We start from the raw sequence: 21,616 nt of genomic DNA on the forward strand, positions 1-21,616 counted from the left end.
AAGGTTTGTACAAAGGAGGAGACCTGGAAAACATGTAAGGGGATTGCACAGTGGATAAGTGCAGTAGGGGGAAAAACACTAGAAAGCCAGAAGAAAATAAATCAGAAGGCATATAGGAGAATCCCTGGTATAATACCAATACAAATCCCCTTCTAAAGTGCCCAAGTACAAAGAAGAGCTTTAAATAAGAGCCAGCTAGTGCTTATCCATGTTAGTATCCGGACCACAGGTTCTCTCCTTGCAGCTCCTGACACGCATTTCATATTTTTGCTTTCTCAAAGCATGGAATATAACCCACTGTTGTAGAAAAGTAGTGAATGTCCCTAAAAAAAAGTGAAAAGTCCAAATAGCAAATGCAACTTTTATTTCAAAAATATACTTATCCATGGACTTATCCCGAGAAGAAGCCAAGCGAAACTCGCATAATTGTGGTGAGAAGCGATGCCTGATAATCTCCCCACTGTTCATATAAGATCCCATCTCACAGGTAAAAATGACAAATCATAATGATCTTTCAGCGGATGGCTATTGTCTAATATATATGTGTTAGGAAATTTGAGTATCCCTTATTTAGTGAGTGATACCTTCTCCTGTAACCACATTAGTATATTTATTATCTTCTGTATTTGCACCATTAGGCTATTTCTGCTTTCCTGTTTTAAGAGGGACCTTTGCTCTTATATGTTTTTGACTCGCCCCCTGGACCTTGGGGCACTCGGAGCTGGGCAATAGTGAGACGATGGGGGTAGTGGTGGCGACCCAGTTCCATGGCCCAGGGTGGTCAGACCAGTGGTAGTCCGCTATGTGCTGTAGGTAATGTCCGACTACGCCACCCGTGGATTGCGGCTATTATGAACCGCCGCTGCAAGGCAGACCGCTGAGGCTGATGGTGTATGCAGCTAAGGTAGTGTAACTCCCCACAGGAAGAGTGTAGCCACAGGGCAGTGTAGTGGATGGTGGGGGTGATGGTGCAGGGAGTCCCAGTACCATTAGTGCTGGCGAAGCAAAAAGCACAAAGACAACGTGTTGCAGTCCAGGGTCTTTTACTCACAGTTCGTATATTCCCAGTCACTTGTGTCAGCAATGACCGCCCGAGCCGTGCTGCGTCCACCCGGTGAGGGGCTCGGTCAACCCCCAGGCAGTTCAGGAATATGGCACAGGACCCCCTTCCATCCTTTCTCTGGCCTGCCCCACCAGTGACCAACTTTTGTCCAGCTGCCGCGGATCTGCTCGGGTAAACGTGGGCCCCGTTCCCCGCTGTCCTATATGGTGCCTTCCTAGCAGGTTTGGTGAGGTGTCGCACCAATAAATGATCAAGACCTCCGGTCTTTGGCTGAGTGTAGTTTCTCCTCCACCAACTTGGGATCCGGTACCCTTAATCTGCCTGACCCTTCACCCGGTATTCTCATGGGCTCTCAGGGTCCCTTCTGCCTTCTTGTTTCTGAGCCCTTCTACACTTTGGGTACTTCTCTTTTCTTTGCTGTTCCTTTCTGTTTCTGTTCCTTTCTGTTCCTGTTCCTTCTGGCTCCGGCCTTCACTCTAGGCCTGCCTCGTGGAGCTGGGCCCAGACTGAGCCACAGCTCCCTGTCAGCCCTCTCCGGCTGAACTCCTTCTCTCACTCCACTGACTGAACTTCTCCTCCTGCCCACAGAACTAAGATGGTGCCCACCTCATATACCTCCCCTAGTGAGTGAGCTCAGGTGACCAGCAACCAATGGGCTCCTATCTATGCTCAGAAACCATCCCCTTCTGCTCCTACATCACTGGGTTTTCTTCCCCCCTCCCCACTCCAGCCAGGGACAGATTCTGTCGTGCCTGCATTACTGTCTAATGGGAGCACCGTTGAGCTGTCCCCCGGAAATGGGGTGTGTGTGATGCATGCAGCTAACTGGGCCCTGGTCCATACTCCATCCTTACCCGGGAGTGGAATATCACACCTCTGGCAGAGGTGCAATACCCCTGTAGCGACCGAACCCTCGTGGCGCTACATTTTTATTTGCCATATATGCTTTATTTATCTAATAAAAGTTGCATTTACTATTTGGATTTTTCACTTGTTTTGGGACATTCACTACTTTCCTAGAACAGTGGGGTTATAATAACAGACCAGTTGCAGCGGTGGAGGCTCAGTGTTAGACTTGGTGGGCAGGCCGGAGCGAGTATAGGGGTTTTCCATTTTCCAGATTACTTACACTTTCTTAATTTCTACAAGGAGTTTCAATGCCTTCCAAGAGATCCTGATTCTGCAATTTTTCTTTTCATTGAACTGTCTGTTTCTTTTTTGTGAACATCATATTGAAAAGTAATAGTATGAACCTTTAAGTAATTCTGCGGTGGTCGATGCCGACTGACCCAATTTTTAATAGGACAATGTTATAAAAAAGATTACAAATTGGGAGAAGTTAATGTAAATTTGCACCAAAATTTGCACCAAAGTGCCCCTTTGGGGATGTTTTGTTATTTTCTTTGCAATGGGGAGTAAATTTCCCAACTTTGGGAATAATAAAGTATTGGTGATGTGCTCGTCAATGTAGACATTTTCCAGTGATTTGTACATGTTCAGATATATTATTTTCTGTATTGCATTATGATGCCATATTTTTTCGACACCTCCAGTATAGTTTTTCTTCCAAACGCCAAGATGACAGATCTCCGGCTACATCATTACTCTGTATGTCATATTTGTGTATTTTTCTCTAGCTACAAGGGACATATACCTCAACTTATGGCTCAGATAGAAATCCTCAGTACTGAGAATATTTCATTTTAACTCCAATGAAAATTTTACACCGGTAGCCCCAACCGCAGTGACATGTATACGGCCGGTCTGCAGCGTGATATACCGTCCGCACTGACATTTTGCCTCTTACTAAAAGGTTTGCATTTAAAACAGAAAATATTGTAGCGATGGTCCGGCCGGAGTATTTAGCGAATTACAGCCGCGAGGAAGCACTTTATATTTTCTTCACATCGCAGCAGAATGCCCAGTGCTGGGTTTTTTATGGAAAGCCCTGTCTGATGTACTTAATAAATTCTTAAGATTTGCAAAACGTTCAAAGTTGCTGCTTTTTTCATAGAAGTTTCTACAAGATTTAAAAAGTGCGTGTTTTGTATGTTTTAATAAGAATCATAAATGTATTTAAAGGCTCTATGTTAAGAGATAAACTGTGTTTTTACATCACACGTTTATTGCACCCATGTGGAATTTACACTCTGCCAGCAATTCTGAGCTATCGGCCAAGTGGGCATGTGTTTTTCAAAGGGAATAGGCGCCTCCAGCAATATGCTAAATTTTTATTTTTTTCTGAAATCTGCTGTTGGGTGATCAGTGAGTGACCATCATGTATACCAAATAGTTGCCCATCAAAACTGATCCACGCCCGGGTTCCAGTGACTTACATTGAATGTGTACGGATCACTTAAATCCCTTGTGTTGACATTGAGTTTGGGCTTTTACCCATTTTTTTACGTTTACGTATAGTGGGGAAAAAGATGAGAACTTGCAAATACTCTGTTACGCTGATGGCTGTTGAACCACTGTGCCACCGACCGGCAGAGCCTGGAGGGGCATAACTAAGCGACCTCCTGTTTCTTCACTATAGCCCCTGATGGAGAGGTTAGACTTGAGTCGCAGGTGGATGCCGTGTACCACTTTAGGACAGACCCCGGAGCCACAGCAGCTGACCTCAAAGTGGCAGATAAGCTGGGAGGAACTCGGAGAGTCAGACCAGCCAGGAACTGATTCACAGAATGGATGGATGTGGTATGGCTGGTTGACAGAACAGATACTGGAACTGGTACAGGCAGGGAAGCTTCAGGAACACAGGGTCGGACTTCAGGTACAGGATCTCAGGCGATAGTTCAGACTGGACGGGAGCGGAACGAGGTACAGATGGGAACAATCCAGAACAGGATGAGGTGCAATCAGGACAGGTACAAGGTCAGGTTCAGACAGGATCATGTTTAGGTAGGATGGATACAGGTACCTTAAAACTAAGTTGGAAGTGTACACACTATACACTAACATCGCTCTGGCACCTCCCTACAGGGGAGGGTTCCTTAAGTACTTGATGTCTTGATGATATTGACAAGTGCGCGCACTGTCCCTTTAGAAAGCGGAGAGCGCTCCCGCCCTAAGCACACTCCCAGGGGGCCTACTCACCATGCACAAGTCCTGTAAAATACTGCGGCAGGAACAGGAACAGCTCAGCCGTGGCAGTGAGCAAGTCGGCGTCCCTGCCTGAGGGAGGAAGGGGGATCATGTAGGGACATTGTTGCTGACATTTCATACTCGCCTATCAATCACTCACTGCTCCTCTGTCCCACTGGTCATGCCCCAGCCGGTCTCCTCTCCTTTTCTTCTGGCATTTTTGGCTTATGATTGGATGCAAATACTCCTCTATCAATCACCTGTTGCTCCTGTGTTCCATTGGCCATGTCCCCCACCGGTCTCCTCTCCTTTTCTGATTTCTTTGACATGGGATTGGATACATCCACCATCGTTACAATGGTGGAAGATAAAGAGAGGAGACTACTGAGGGACACATCCAATGTTACAGAGGAGCAGCAGGTGATCAATAGGTGAATATATTCTGCTACTTATTTTTTTACAATAACTGGGACAATTTGTAAACTTAAAGTATGGAACAGAAAACCCTGTAAAGGAAACCAGCCATATTGAAACTGCAATCAAATCTGCAGGCACCGTGTTTTAGCCAAAAATGTTCTCAATAGATACATATGTATTTGTGGGAAAAGATTAAAGGTAAGAATCAGCTATCACCTATTCAGGTCTGACTGCTGAGACCTACCCTGAACACCAGAATAATGGATTTAGGTCCTCGGCATGCGCCTTCAGCTCATTTTCTATGGGATTCAGGCTATCTCCAGCAGTCCAATAGAGTATACTTCATTAATTCATTTAAACGTCCGCTCATTCTAGGCTTGGGAGTCCAGTGAGTGGTCTTACTTAGTGATTAACAGCTATCTCTGTATGCACACTCATGCAGGGAAGTCTGATAATACATAGGACCTCCCATTGGACTCCTCCTAAACCCCAAATAGTCAGAGATATACTTGTATAATTTTCTCATTACAAATAAATATATATTAATCTGCTCAGATCTTTCTGCTCTTTAATCAGCTGCCATGCTGCATTCTCAGCATCACAGGTTTTTCTTAAATATTGAAAGTAAAGGGGTTGTCCAGTCTGAGGGTACAAATCTGTCATCACTGTATGTGTCACTCTATGCGCTACAGATTTCTGAATCCTCACAGCACGCGCACTGCACATGGTGAGGATTCTCTGCTACCTGCAATTATGCGATTTGCATTCTTCCAGCCACATTCCGACTAGTCGTATCCAGCCTTGGATTGAGAGAGGCTGCATATGCCTAGTCGACAAGTAACAGCATATATGCAAATCACCTACTTGCAGTCACGCGTCCGCCTCTCCCAGCACTGGCAAAGAAGAGTCCTCACAACGCTCAGTACACACGATGTGAAGATTCACAAGTCTGCAGTCACAAAGATTGACTGCAGACTTGTACACTAAAACAGGACAACCCTTTTAAATGGACAAAGTTTAAAAGAAGCTGATTCTGTATCAGTAATTTTTATTTTTCCACCGACTTGCATACCTCACCCAAGCATAAAATGAAGGGGTCTTGTTCATCATGTGTGCACACTTAGTCCTCTTTGTGCATCAGCACGCAGCGCGCCGCCATTTGCAGAATTATGGTGAAGGAAAACAGTTTCGCGAATGGATATTTATAATGTCATATCTGCATCTAAATTTCCATTTTGTCTTGTTTTTTCCTATGATTTTTTTTGTTGTTGAGTCTTTGCAACTTTTTTCCCTATATTTGCATTTTTTTCTTGTCTACTGTCTTTGTTGATTTTTATTTTTATTTTTTTTTTGTAATACCAGCAGTAGAAATCCTTCTTTTATCTTCCTTTTGTCTTACACACAGGTTTTTGTGACTGAGCTGAAAATATATATATATATATGCAAAGAGTTTCAAAACTAACGTTTGCGTTGATTTGATTTGTTGATTTCCGAGCGAGCGCTCATGTTGAATTTTAATTTCCTTCAGAGCCGAGCTTATACTCCTGCGAATCCGAGGTAAATCCTTGCGGAGACGATGCCTACTGTAATCAAACGAGCACACCTGCTTTTTGTCACTGTAAGACCGGCTTCCAAAGAAACTTAAAGAACAGACAATGTGAAGGTAGGTGCTTCAGATCGCATGCAAAAAAAAAAAAAAAAACTCCGCGAGCTCGGATGATGGGAAAAAAAAAGCAAAAACGTGATATCCATTCTAAACGCTATTGGTTTATTAGAGAGAAAGCTGCAGTCTTGTCTTCGGGGACAAGTTAATTCTCCATGCGTAACCTAGGAAAGAATCACATCACATAATGAAGAATTGCTGTAGCCAAAATATAGAGACGCCGCTTTACACATGAAAGGAATTAAAGAATTTAATTCTGCAGTGAATTAGCGATGCCAATTAATTAAACCAACATCATAAGATTTTGAAGAATTTAATGACTATGTGTTATACAGTCAACATGATGGAGTCAATATGAACTTGTCTTTTTCCATATACATATCTATATATATTGGGAAGGGTAGAGTTTTAATCCCTGGAGGAATTCGGCAATGTATACAAGAAGAAGAATAAAAGTAATTTCTATACTTCTACATATCTTATAACAGCAGGTATTATCACACAGAAGCAGGAATACGAAGATTTAAGCCGCGTTCTAGGAATTGGTTGTACGTAAATGCAAAATGGTCTTCAAAAGAGGAAAGCTAAAGACCGTTGTGTTGCGGTAGTGCTTCATTCGTAGAATCGGTCCTAGAGAAAATCAGGAGTGGAACAAATCGAGGAAAAGTATAGTAGAGACATGTAACCACTAGTGATGAGCGAGTATGTCTCATTAACCCTTTCGGCGAGCATTTTGGCGTGCTCGGCATTTCTTTTACTGTCGCCTCGGCGGCATGTGTCACGGCTGTTAGACAGATGTGACACATGCAGGGATTGCCTGTTTGACAATCAATCTCTACATTTGTCACATCTGTCTAACAGTCGTGACACATGCCGCCGCAGTGACAGTAAAAGAAATGACGAGCACGCCTAAATCCTCCGTGAGCACCCGAGCGTGCTTGCTGAAAGGGTTAATGAGACATACTCGCTCATCACCATCACTAGTCACCACTTCTGCATTTTTCACCCACTTCTGGCTTTGGCTTACAAATACTGATGAGAAATACTGACCAAATACTGAAGGTGTGAACATAGCCTTAGGCTGGGCTTGCACCAGTGTACCCAAAGGCTTGAATGGACAAGTCTCATCCAACACAAGGAAGAAACTAGCCTATGCTGAGATTTTTTTTTTTCACGTGCAGATTCAGCTCATCTGCACTGCCCCATTGAATAACAGTGGTTTGAGCGCTGTCCATTATTTTTCATCTACCCTTAGTGTGCCTAGACATCAGGAGATATATTTTCCAAATTTTGGCACATCCTGCCCGAAATTGTCAAATTTAGTCTAAAGGGAATCTATCACCACGTTTTTGATATTTAATCTGAAAGCAGTATGATGTAGGAGCAGAGACTCTGATTCCAGCGATGTGTTACTTGCTCAGTAGTGTTTTATCAGCAGGAGATTATCACTAGAGGACTAGGTGTTTTGTGCCGGTTAGTCCAACTAATTTGTGTAACCCCGCCCCCACCACTGATTGGCCACTTTGTGACAGTGTACACAGGATGCAGCCAATCAGTGGTGTTATTTGCACCTACCTTATGACTGAGCTTCAGAAGAAGATTGAGGTGGCAGTGACAGTGTACCCTCTCAATCCCCTGAGATCATGCTGCAAGGGGCTGACGGGAGCCTGCAGGCATCGGCAAACGTTCCATTTAAATGCCGCTATCAGAGATTGACAGCGGCATTGAACATCGGAGAGTTAGGCTACGTTCCCAACATGAGGTACACTGTTGGTGAGTTTTTTACGCTGCATATTTTTGAAAAAAAAATCAAGTAATCTATTTTATTTAATTGGTGCTGAAATGGTGCCGAAAATTTGCAACATCAAAAACTCACCTGCAATTGTATAGCAAGACTTTGATTCATGCTGCCCACGATTAAGGTAGCATAGATCAGATGACAGGTTCCCTTTCATAAGAACCAATTTTAATTTTTGGACTAAAAAAATTGAGATGCAATAAGTTTTATTGTACGAGGATAACAGAATTAAAGTAGAATTGAAGCAGACGCAGCAAACCTTTTCCTTGGAAGTTTTTCAGTCCTATCAGATAATACTTATAGTTTCCACTTTCTTTAGAGAAGACCACCGCTCTATGAAGACCATCTTTAACTCTTTTTAGGAGGTCATCTAGAAGAGTTTTTGATTTTGTTAACTTGGAGCTATGACCAAGATAGGTCACTAAATAATGTTTCAAGTTCAGCAAACATATCTGTGTACAAAGCTTTTATTTTAGTTCCTTTGACTTGAAGAACAGCCGGCCACCTGCCACCTCTAGAAGAAAAATGAACCTGGCTCCCTGACTGATTGTATGTCTAAGTGGAGTGTTTGGTTAGGTCATTTCCATGACGCGAAGATCTATAGTGTAAATGTAAATCTGACCTGTCCCTCTCAGGGTTCAGCCTCATTGAGATTGTAGTAATTAGATTTTGTACATGCCACTAATTCTTGCCGGCAGCCATAAAGGAAATCTAGCAATCTTAATTGGAAAAGGAGCCAACAAGTTGACAAATCTAGACTATGTTCACATCACATTTTGAATCTACGTTTACAATTATTATTATTATTATTTTAATTAAAAACGTATCTTTGGATTAAACCTTTAATTTCTCTTTTTCCAAAATGGAAAATTAAAGACATATACACTGCTCAAAAAAATAAAGGGAACACTCAGATAACAAATCCTAGATCTGAATTAATGAAATATTCTCATTGAATACTTTGTTCTGTACAAAGTTGAATGTGCTGACAACAAAATCACACAAAAATCATCAATGGAAATCACATTTATTAAACAATGGAGGCCTGGATTTGGAGTCACCCCCAAAATTAAAGTGGAAAAACACACTACAGGCTGATCCAACTTTGATGTAATGTCCTTAAAACAAGTCAAAATGAGGCTCAGTATTGTGTGTGGCCTCCACGTGCCTGTATGACCTCCCTACAACGCCTGGACATGCTCCTGATGAGGTTGCGGATGGTCTCCTGTGGGATCTCCTCCCAGACCTGGACTAAAGCATCCGCCAACTCCTGGACAGTATGTGGTGCATCCACAGTTGGTGGATGGAGCAAGACATGATGTCCCAGATGTGCTCAATCGGATTCAGGTCTGGGAAACGGGCGGGCCAGTCCATAGCCTCAATGCCTTCATCTTGCAGGAACTGCTGACACACTCTAGCCACATGAGGTCTGGCATTATCCTGCATTAGGAGAAACCCAGGGCCAACCACACCAGCATATGGTCTCACAAGGGGTCTGAGGATCTCATCTCAGTACCTAATGGCAGTCAGGCTACCTCTGGCGAGCACATGGAGGGCTGTGCGGCCCTCCAAAGAAATGCCACCCCACACCATTACTGACCCACTGCCAAATCAGTCATGGTGAAGGATGTTGCAAGCAGCAGATCGCTCTCCACGGCATCTCCAGACTCACGTCTGTCACATGTGCTCAGTGTGAACCTGCTTTCATCTGTGAAGAGCACAGGGCGCCAGTGGCAACTTTGCCAATCCTGGTGTTCTGTGGCAAATGCCAAGCGTCCTGCATGGTGTTGGGCTGTGAGCACAACCCCCATCTGTGGACGTCGGGCCCTCATACCACCCTCATGGAGCCGATTTCTAACTGTTTGTGCAGACACATGCACATTTGTGGCCTGCTGGAGATCATTTTGCAGGGCTCTGGCTGTGCTCCTCCTGTTCCTCCTTGCACAAAAACGGAGGTAGCGGTCCTACTGCTGGGTTGTTGCCCTCCTATGGCCCCCTCCACGTCTCCTGGTGTACTGGCCTGTCTCCTGGTAGCGCCTCCAGACTCTGGACACTACGCTGACAGACACAGCAAACCTTCTTGCCACAGCTCGCATTGATGTGCCATCCTGGATGAGCTGCACTACCTGAGCAACTTCTGTCGGTTGTAGAGTCCGTCTCATGCTACCACAAGTGTGAAAGCTCAACCAACATTCAAAAGTGACCAAAACATCAGCCAGAAAGCATTGGTACTGAGATGTGGTCTGTGATCCCCACCTGCAGAACCACTCCTTTATTGAGTGTATGTTGATAATTGCCAATAATTTCCATCTATTGTCTATTCCATTTGCACAACAGCATGTGAAATTGATTGTCAATCAGTGTTGCTTTCTAAGTGGGCAGTTTGATTTCACAGAAGTTTGATTTACTTGGAGTTATATTCTGTTGTAAAATATTTGTTTGCATCATATGTTTCTTTTTTGGAGGATAGAATAGCATGGTAGGCTATACCATGCTGCCCCCGCAACCCAAAAAACAAAAAAACAGATTGATGTAAAAGAAGGTCAAACATCATGAAAATTATTCCATTTAGATCCATTTTTGGCCCTTAAATATCAAGTCTATATTGGTGCTCAGTAGTGATGAGCGAGCATGCTCGCCACTGCTCGGTACTCGTCTGAGCATCTCAGTAATCGAGATGCTCAGAGCTCGCCGAGTACTTTCGAGATGCTCGGGCGGGAGCTCGTGCCCCCCACTGCATGTCTGGCGCTATTTAGAGCACCAATCATGGAGGGATTGTCTGCCACTCACTGTAATGCCACAGCCATGGTGGTTGTGGCATTACAGTGATTGCCCAAATCGATGGGAACAGTGCTCACAGTGAAACATGAAAAGCCGGCAATTCAGCAGCCGCATACACCAGTACCCGACAATTTAGAACAGAAAGAATAGAGCATCACACATAGATTAGATAGATAGAAACATGTCAGTCACATATATAAGAAGTATAGTGACAGTGTTGGTTACTGTAATTGTCATTTAGTGTTAAAGGATTTATTAAAAAAAAATAATAGTGTTTTCATGCACCGTCTCTTTAAAAAAGCCGGCAGGCCGTTTAGCATCGGTACCCGACAATTTAGAACAGAAAGAATAGAGCATCACACATAGATTAGATAGATAGAAACATGTCAGTCACATATATAATAAGTACAGTTATAGTGTTGATTACTGTACTTGTCATTTAGTGTTAAAATAAAGGATTTATTAAAAAAAAAATTGGCGTGGGGTTCCCCATAATTTTAGTCTCTAGCGGAGGTTAAGCAGACGGCTGGGGCAGATGTTTGAAGCCTGGGAAGGGGGTAATACCCAACGAGCTTCCCAGGCTACTAATATCAGCCCCCAGCTGAATACCTAGCCTTTACTAGCTATTAAAATGGGGGACCCCAAAAAAAAATGACGTGGGGCCCCCCTATTTTAATAGCTAGCAAAGGCTAGGCAGAGAGCTGGGGGCTGATATTAATAGCCTATGAATATTGGCCCCCTCCCAGGCTAGAAACACAAGCCATCAGCTGCCCCAGAAATAGCGCATCCATAGGATGCGCCAATTCTGGCACTTAGCCTCGCTCTTCCCACTGCCCTGTAGTGGTGGCAGTGGGGTAATAGGGCTGGGGTTGATGTCAGCTTATAATGCCAGCTGTCATCAAGCCCAGGTTAGTAATGGAGAGGCGTCTATAAGACACACCCATTGCTAACCCCATAGTCTATGTTAAAAAAAACACAAACGCCCAGAATAAAGTCCTTTAACTGAAATAAACACACAATTCTTTAATGTTCTAAATTAAACCATACTTACCGTCACGCCCATTCCAGCTGAAGCCAGAGATCTCCTGCAATAAAAATAAAATAATAAACCAACCTCATCCTTACCTTTCCATGGTTCCCAGGACGGCTTCAGCTCTGCTACATTCACATGACAGGCTGGATCGCAGACGAAAACTGCCATCCAGCTTGCCATGCTGCAGACACTGAGAAGCGCAGGCATGCTTGCGCTCCTCAGTGTCTCGCTGTGACGGCATCCAGATGAGCCGAGTTCATGTCCAATGAACTCAGCTCACCTCATGCACGTCACTGACAGCGTGGGAGAATTCTCCTGCGCTCAGCGCTTGAGCAGGAGAATTCTCCTACGCTGGGATGGCATTGAGATGACAGGCTGGATCGCAGCTGAGCGCTGCCATCCAGCTTGTCATCCTTCAGAGACACTGCAGAGCGCAAGCATGCCTGCGCTCTGCAGTGTCTATGAAGGATGACAAGCTGGATGGCAGCTTTCGGCTGCGATCCAGCCTGTCATGTGAATGTAGCAGAGCTGAAGCCGTCCTGGGAACCATGGAAAGGTAAGGATGAGATTGGTTTATTATTTTACTTTTATTGCAGAAGACATTGGCTTCAGCTAGAATGGGCGATACGGTATGTATGGTTTAATTTAGAACATTAACCCCTTCGCAACCTTGGGTTTTGTCGTTTTTGCTTTTTCGTTTTTTGCTCCCCTTGTTCCCAGAGCCATAGCGTCTTTATTTTTTGGACAATATGGACGTGTGAGGGCTTATTTTTTGCAGGACAAGTTGTACTTTTCAACGCCATTACTAGTTTTACCATATCTTGTACGGGAAAACGGGAAAAAAATTCCAAGTGTGGTAAAATTGCAAAAAAAGTGCAATACCACAGTTGTTTTTTATTTTTATTTTTTTACCACGTTCACTGAATGCTAAAACTGACTTGCCATTCTTATTCTCCAGGTCATTACGAGTTCGTAGACACCAAACATGTATAGGTTATTTTATATTTAAGTGGTGAAAAAAAATTCCAAAATTTGGTAAAAAAAACTAAAAAAAAATAGCGCCATTTTCCGAGACCTGTAGCGTCTCCACTTTTCGGGATCTGAGGCTGGGTGAGGGCTTATTTTTTGTGCGCCGGGCTGACATTTTTATTGATAACATTTTGGGGTAGATCCGATGTTATGATCGCCCGTTATTGCATTTTATTGCAATTTTGCGGCGACCAAAAAACGTAATTCTTGCGTTTAGAATTTTTTTCTCGTTACACCGTTTACCGATCAGATTAATTCTTTTTTTGTATTGATAGATGGGGCGATTCTGAACGCGGCGATACCAAATATGTGTATGTGGGGGTTTTTTTTTTATATTTTATTTTGAATGGGGCGAAAGGGGGGTGATTTAAACTTTTATATTTTTTTTTATTTTTTTTATATTTTTAAAAACATTTTTTTTTCACTTACTGCATGCTTCAATAGTCTCCATAGGAGACTAGAAGCAGCAGTTGTCTGATCGTCTCTGCTACATACAGGGGACGAGCAGATCCCCTGCATATAGCAGAAATGGTCCTGTGCTATGAGCGCCGACCAATAGGTGGCGCTCATAGCGACGAGATCATGACAACCACAGGCGTCTGCTGCAGACCCTGGGTTGTCATGCACGCCCATCGGTGACCCGCGATCACGTGACGGGGTCGCCGGTGGGCGGTGCTTATGACGCGCAACCCGGAAGCGTGCGTTAAATGTCGCTGTCGGAGATTGACAGCGGCATTTAACATGTTAACAGCCGCGGGTGGATCGCAATTCCACCCGCGGCTGTTGCGGGCACATGTCAGCTGTAAGAATCAGCTGACATGTGCTCGATTCAGTGAGGGCTCAGCGCAGCAGCCCTCACTGAACGGGGGGTACGCAAATGTGCGTACTAATACGGCATGGGCTCTAAAGGGGTTAAAGAATTGTGTGTTTATTTCAATTAAAGGACTTTATTCTGGGTGTTTGTGTTTTTTTTAACTTTGACTATGGGGTTAGTAATGGGGGTGTCTTATAGACGCCTCTCCTTTACTAACCTGGGCTTGATGACAGCTGGCATTGTAAGCTGACATCAACCCCAGCCCTATTACCCCGCTGCCACCGCTACAGGGCAGTTGGAAGAGCGAGGCTAAGTGCCAGAATTGGCGCATTCTATGGATGCGCCTTTTCTGGGGTGGCTGAAGGCTGGTGTTTCAAGCCTGGGAGGGGGCCAATATTCATGGCACCCTTCCTGGGCTATTAATATCAGCCCCCAGCTGACTGCCTAGCCTTTGCTAGCTATTAAAATAGGGGGGACCCCACGTCATTTTTTTTGGGGGTCCCCCATTTTAATAGCTAGCAAAGGCTAGGTATTCAGCTGGGGGCTGATATTAGTAGCCTCGGAAGCTCCGTGGGTATTACCCCCTTCCTAGGCTTCAAACATCTGCCCCAGCCGTCTGCTTAAGCTCCGCTAGAGACTAAAATTGCGGGGAACCCCACGCTATTTTTTTTTTAAATAAATCCTTTATTTTAACACTAAATGACAAGTACAGTAATCAAAACTATCACTATGCTTATTATATATGTGACTAACATGTTTCTATCTATCTAATCTATGTGTGATGCTCTATTCTTTCTGTTCTAAATTGTCGGGTATCGATGCTAAATTGCCGGCCGGCTTTTTTAAAAAGAGACGGGTGCATGAAAACACTATTATTTTTTTTTAATAAATCCTTTAACACTAAATGACAAGTACAGTAACCAACACTGTCACTGTACTTCTTATATATGTGACTGACATGTTTCTATCTATCTAATCTATGTGTGATGCTCTATTCTTTCTGTTCTAAATTGTCTGGTACCAGTGTATGCCGCTGCTGAATTGCCAGCCGGCTTTTTTAAAGAGACGGGTGCATGAAGATCGAAGGGCTCTAGTGTGTTCCAAGTGCCCTGCTATGTTTTTCATGCACCCTCCTATATACCCTGCCTGTCTGTTTGCCTATATATTCTGCCTGCCTGATGTTTAATTGAGCACTGTTCCCATCGATTTGGGCAATTTTTGACCTTCTGCAGACTGCCGGGGGGGACCGCCAGAAAAATGCTCGAGTTTCCCATAGACTTACATTGGGCTCGTTGCTCGGGTCGAGCACCCGAGTATTCCAATGTGCTCGACCCGAGCTTCGAGCACCCGAGCATTTTAGTGCTCGCTCATCACTAGTGCTCAGGCCTGAAGGATCCATAACTATGAGGACTTGCATTTTTGCGGAGTGAGATGGATTTTTTTTTCAATGGCACTGTTATACCTTACTAATTAAGTTTTATAAAAAGGTTGTCCAGGTCCAATTTTTGAAAGAAACAGGCTGGGATTGTTCTATAATGATACCAGAAGTCATACTCACCTTCTTTAGCCCATCACTTTCAAGCAGGCTGCTTTGGTGGAAGAAGGAGATGACATCCAGTTCTACAGTCACGGGACCACTCAAGAATGTGAGTGGTTGCAGCAGTCAGCTGACTGGTTTGGGAGTCCAACAACTTCTTGTTCCACTCAGCTTATGGCTGCAGCCAATCAAAGGAATTGTATGGAGGAGCTACTTTAGGGGTATTAAGTATACATTTTTTTTAAATTATTATAGATTGCAACAATCCCTGAGAAAAAAATGGCGTTAGACAACCTTTTTAACCATTTTTTGGAGATGGGGATGAAAAATAAAATAAAAAACCACTAGCACCTCTCCTATCATAGGAAGAGGAATGCTGATGCATTGGGAAACATCATGGCAGGAGCTCAAATTTTATGTTTTGCTTTGTACCATTTTCCCTTCAGATATGTCAAAGAGCGTGCAACCAGGCTTTGAGCTGTTCCATGCTTCGGTCTCATCACTGCCAAATTTGTGATTGGTATTTTTTGGGGAAAGTGTTTTAATAGCATATTACAAGCTGAAATGTAATTTTTTATATCAGTGTTAGGCTACATTCACATATCTGTGTGAAATTCCTCTGTGCTGTCTGATTTTTCTCATATAACACATGGAGCCATAGAGTTTCATGGATCTATACATATATTTATGAATATTGCAAATCTGTAAGATCCATGAGACTCGGAGCAGGTCCTATTCTTCTTCATGTTTGTGGAACGCCCTCATTCATACTGTACAAGCCAACGGGTAGCTGTGAAACACGGATGCATATCGGATTGCTACCGCTTTACTTCCATTTTGCTCCCGTGACTCACGGATCTATTGCTTAGTGATCGATTTGAATATCATTTGAATAAAAAAAACAAAAGAACTTCCAAGGGTCTTCTTAATTTCTTGGGAACAAACACATCTTATCAGTTGAAAAAATAAGATTTTCAACTACTATAACACTTAAAAAAAAATCGTTCCATTTCTCATGGATGGTAAAATATACAATGAATAAGTGAATTTTTGCACAATTTTTTTGTCATTGTGTGCAATCCATTTTTAAACAGTAGCATTTATTAAATAGTTACAAAACTAAATAGTTTCCTACTTTAAAGAATTATAATTTGTCCTTAAAAATCAGATTCTATATAGTCGGCTTCTTGTGAAACTGATTATTTTAGCACGCCCATAGGCTTGAATGGGCAAGTCTCATCCGGCACAAAGAAGAAACTGGTCCTTTCCTCGATTTTTTTTGCACGCAGATTTGGTCCTTGAAAAAAATTGTTCATCTGCACTGCCCCATTGAATAATGTTGGTCTGAGTGCTGCCTGTTTACTGTCCATTTTTTCACATGCAGGACTCGAACAAAAAATGGATCGATTTTTTTTTTCTTCTCAGGTGTCATCTTCGTTTCTTCCGTTTTTTTCTCATTCGCTTTTTTAACGGAAGCAGATAGTTTGTCTGAACTTTTTTTTATCCATTGATTCTAAACAATGGATCTGCTAAAAAATAGATGAAGCCCGAATGGATCTCTGAATTACAAAGTCTGTCTTACGTGTTCCATCAGTTTTAAAAGAATCCACATAGTCGATAATGGTGGAGTATGATCTGCAAAATAAATGGGAATATAGGATGTGATCTGAGTCTGACACACTGGAGACGCTGATCCATTTTTCAAAATGAAACACTATGGGTCAGTGAACTGTCCCAGAACAAACAGGCATCGCTAGGATGTGTCACACACATGTGTGAATGTAGCCCTATTTTGAGTCGTATCATTGATTAATAAAGGCATAGTCAACTTAAAGGCAAGGCACCCTTAAAGATATGTTCTGGCATGTTGGAAACAAAAGGAAATAATGGAAGAATCTATGATCTTTGACCAATTTGTTTTGAGCCCCGAATCAATATTAACTTTTAACTTATTTGCATGAAACATTATTAGGTATATGTTGGAGTTACACTTTAAGAAGCCTCGTTGTGCAGATTTTCATATATCTTATGTATGTGACTTTCTACCTCTGTTGATCGAAGGAACAAAGTATATGGAGTTCTTTGAAGAAATAAACATAGTGTCCCATCACTAGTAAGTGTGACTATTGTCAGCCCGTTGGTTTTCTCCGCTCAGCGCCAGACAGAAGACATCATGAATTCAGCACGGATTAGTGATACACAGGCTTAGAAAGCACATTCTCTCCCGAGTATCCTGTGGGATGGAAGATAATGTTTCTGGTGCCGCTGCCAGAGATGATTATTGAGAACAGATTTTTCAGCCATAGAAAGTGAAGTTTTCTTTTTTTTCTCTCCAAGAACACCTAAGATGTTACACGAAGTTGCTGCAGGTGTTGAGAAGTAGAAGCTTGAGAATTCATAAAAGAGTTGGGATTTAGATATTTTCCAGGCACATACTTTTTATGGACTTGTATTTTCCACATAACCTGAACCATACAGAATGCAAAAAATTTGCAACCTCCATTGATTCTTTCAACTTTGGATCCAACAGAGGAAATTATCGCGAAGCATAAATTCTTCTATGTACACTTGTCACTTGCACACAGATTTTGAAGGAACAGGGAGATTGTTCCAAACATTTTGGAGAACTAAGCACAGATCTTCTGTGGATGTCAGCTTGTGCAAATCCTTCTGATATTAAGTCTTTATGGGGCTGGATCATCACTTCCAGGACGCCTCGTTCGTAATGACATGGTCTGGATGTTTGGGGTCATTGTCCGGCTGCAGAATAATCAGACGACTCCCTGATGATATTACATGATGGAAAGATATCTGCCTGTATTTCTCCACATTGAGGACAGTATTAATCTTGATCAAGCCTCCAACTCAATTTGCGGAAATGCAGCCTCAAACTTGCAGGACCCTCCACCTATTTCACTGTTCCCATTATTGTGCGGCTTTCCAACTGTTCAGTGAAAAACAAGGCTGATGTAGCCAAATATTTCACATTTTGATTAATCAGTCCACAGCATATGCTGCCATGTTTCTGCACCCCATTTCCTGTGTTTTCGGGTATGCTTAAGTCACTTGTTTCCATGTCAAAGGAAAACAGCGAGGAAAAAACTGGCAAAAACACAAAGAGTGAACATACCTTAAGCTTATAGCCACAGAAGATCTGTGGTTAGTTCTCCAAAATCTTTAGAACAACGTCACTGCCAAGTTCCTTCAAAAATTGCTTTCAAGTTTACCTCGAAGAATTGAAGTCTTGATGCTGTTTTTCAGGCAAAAAGAGTGGGCACAAAAATATTGATGAGATTTAGATTCCTGTTTTGTTCATTCACTTTGCAATTTGTTAATTAATAAAAATAAATTATAAACACTTTTATTTTTTTAAAGCATTTTCATTGTATTATTTTTTATTTCTGCTTCTACACAATCCCTGCGAAAGCACTAAAAAAAGCCCAAAACCTGTGATAATCAAAATGAAACATAAAGTGTTTGCATCTTATCACTATGGAATACATTTTCTTATTTTAGTGATTTAAGTCCTTCCTTAACCCTTGTTTTTAAACTCCAGCCGCCATTATTAGCGACAAGTTATCATTTGGTTACCCAGGTGTCCTAGAAATGCATAGACCCTGTTATGCCCCCATGTCGTCTGACATGTCCACATTTGTTATTCGCCCTAATACAATATGTCTTCTTTCTTCTGTTATAGATGTCAATGAGTGCTTACTCCTAGGAAGCTGTTCCCATCACTGTACTAATTTGAAGGGGTCCTACCACTGTTCCTGTGACAGAAACTTTATAGAAGGGGGCAGCAGTTGCACCATCAAAGGTAAATTGGAATTTTTTAAATAATACTTCTATTTAAGGCTGATAAGTCATAATTTGGTAACTGTATTTTCTGCGCCCCCTGGAATAATAACATCCATAGCTCCTTTTTATAATAGCCCACCCTTTTATAATTACATTTATAGTTTGGGTGGTCTGCCTGCAGTTCTACCTGCTCTGACACCCCCCAGAGCCCCACCAATCGCTCCTACACTGCTACCCTTTCTTCATGGATAGGTTGTAGCATAGCGGGTAGAACTGCGAACCATGGCAGTGATTAGCGAGGAAAGGGAGGTGTCTGAGCGTTCAGAGGGGCCTGATGGTCATTAGCATGGGGCCCAAATTGAATATTTCGATATGTGACCCTGGCACTTAAAATTGTGCCCTTGAAAGGCTTATTAATATGAGTAAGTCCTAATCACAACACTTCTTGTTTCTTTAAGGTAGTCTAAAAATGCCGTCACATAGAACGTATGGATTGTAAACATGAATTCTCAATGTATGCAGACTTCCTTCTAGTTCTAAACAAAGTAATTAATTGTATAACTATGATATCTGGTATTATTTCAGACTCAGAAGAACAAATACTCTATGTCGCCAATGACACTGAGGTCCTCGCTTTCAGATATCCCTTTGGCTACAGCACAGAGCATCAGCAGATATCTCATATCCCACACAACTCTCGGATCACGGGAATGGAGATGTATCTTCAAGGCAACATGATTATATGGAGCACGCAATTCAACCCAGGAGGAATTTTCTACAACACATTTCATGGCAGAGGAGGAAAAGAGACCAGAAGTGGATTAATTGTAAGTTAATTATTTAGAGGGCAGTTTTGAAATATAAGAGTAACCTTATAATTCAGCTGTGATCCAAACGTGATGGTCAGAGGTCATTTTGCCTAAGTATTACATTTTTTATTCCTTTGTATAAGTGACCCGTGCCCATCTTCCCTGGTCCAGGACCAATGTGATAACCCCTAAAGGGTTATTTCTAAGGATAGGAAATAACTTTCTGATCACTGGCGATCTGACTTCTGAAATTCCAGGTGATCACGACAGCGAGGCTTCGCAGAGCCTCATATTGAAAGGTTCACAGGTGTACATGCTTGGTTTCTGGGCCATATATTATATATGGGACTTCCAGAAATAATGGATAGCTGTATTCAGCTATTCTTGGTAGTCCCAAAGACATTGAATAGGTTGAGCATGTGCACCAATCAAAACTAAGCTCTACCAAATTCAGTTCCCAGGTTCCAGACCCCCATACTTTGGATCATAGTTGGATAGGCAGTATCCATGGGATAAGCCATAACTTACTATCTTGGGAAATACCTCATAAGGCCCCCCAAAACAGACGATGAACCAAAGATTTTGGTGGGATGGACCGACCATCTGACATGTACCAGGAACTCTTTAATCTCCCAGGGGGACTTGGTTCAGGCAGTTGAGAATTCAACATCCAACATCCGATTCTTTTGTTTCTAGTGAGTATAAGTCGTTGACAGATAAATCTGGCAGGGTCTTTCTATCAACTGCGCTTTGAAAGCCGAGTCAAATATTCGTGTGTGTGAGAAGTTCAGCTTACAACTGTCTAAGATGTATGGCCCGCTTCAGCTCTTCTGATATGAGACAGGATCCATTTATTAGGAGTCTTGTGACAAAGCAGTAGGGCAAAAATGTTAATGAAAATTGTATTCAATTGTATAAATAGTAATAGAAAAAAATATTATTTTTACTAGTCTGATTAGGGGACTCAATGGATTTTACATAGCTGGTAACGTGTGTCTTGCTAGTTTTGGTTATGCCCATCTGCTTTTTTTATAGGGTTCTTTGAAACCTCGCTGACATTGCCAAGTCTTTCCTAGTAAAAAGCCTCCACATTCTGATTCTGATCCAGAATAATCCAAATGAATATAAAGTGCAATAAACAAATGCTTTCCACCTAAGATCTTGTTCATTTTTCTGCACTTTTTAATATATGTGGGTCAAGCCCAAAATCTCTGAAAGAAAGTATTCTGCAATTTGGGGGATTCAGTGCCAATTGTGGATAAAAATGCAAAGCAAAAAAAGCCCAAACCTAAGTTAAACTGGCATTCACAAAGCTACCAAAAGACCTTCAACTCTAAAGGGCTGGGTTTATTTTAATCCCACCCCAAAAATGGGATCTTGTTTGGGGATGTTCCCAGGCAGTCTTGGACAATTGATGGTCAGGACTATGGGGAGTCTCAATTTTGTGGAAAGCAGTGGTGGTAAGTAGTAGAGATGAGCAAATTGATTTGTATATATTCATATTTCAAATATGAATTTCACAAAAACTTCAGATACGACAGATTTTAAAAAATTCTAAATTCAATTTGCACGAACCTGACAAAATATCGGGCACTTGCCGACATTTTTCAGGATTATTTTGAGGGCTGCAATGGGGTTAAAAATGACAAAAGATTATACTTGTCTGTCTTAGGCCTGCTACTCATCTGTCCTACCAATGCAGCTCCCCTCTTGGTCCTTTGCTTGCTTCGTTTTAGTCAGGGTGGGCTTTCAGATCAGTCAATGGTTGGGATCTTCCAGCGCTGACT

At 42.4% G+C, this 21,616-nt stretch overlaps 1 protein-coding gene across 5 annotated transcripts in view; it reads left to right on the forward strand.

The window, feature by feature from the left end:
- The window catches only part of LRP1B (LDL receptor related protein 1B), a 2,071,868-nt gene that overhangs the window by 1,971,473 nt on the left and 78,779 nt on the right, over positions 1–21,616 (forward strand). For all 5 annotated transcript variants that reach the window (XM_073647246.1, XM_073647248.1, XM_073647249.1 and 2 more), the window contains exons 75-77: positions 6,096–6,230; positions 18,920–19,039; positions 19,606–19,847. In XM_073647246.1, coding sequence (XP_073503347.1) covers positions 6,096–6,230; positions 18,920–19,039; positions 19,606–19,847 — 497 coding nt within the window. The remainder of the gene's footprint in view (positions 1–6,095; positions 6,231–18,919; positions 19,040–19,605; positions 19,848–21,616) is intronic.

The sequence above is a fragment of the Phyllobates terribilis genome, unplaced genomic scaffold (assembly GCF_046119375.1).
Source record: "Phyllobates terribilis strain yellow unplaced genomic scaffold, ASM4611937v1 Scaffold_9__5_contigs__length_417890890, whole genome shotgun sequence".
Lineage (NCBI taxonomy): Eukaryota > Metazoa > Chordata > Amphibia > Anura > Dendrobatidae > Phyllobates > Phyllobates terribilis.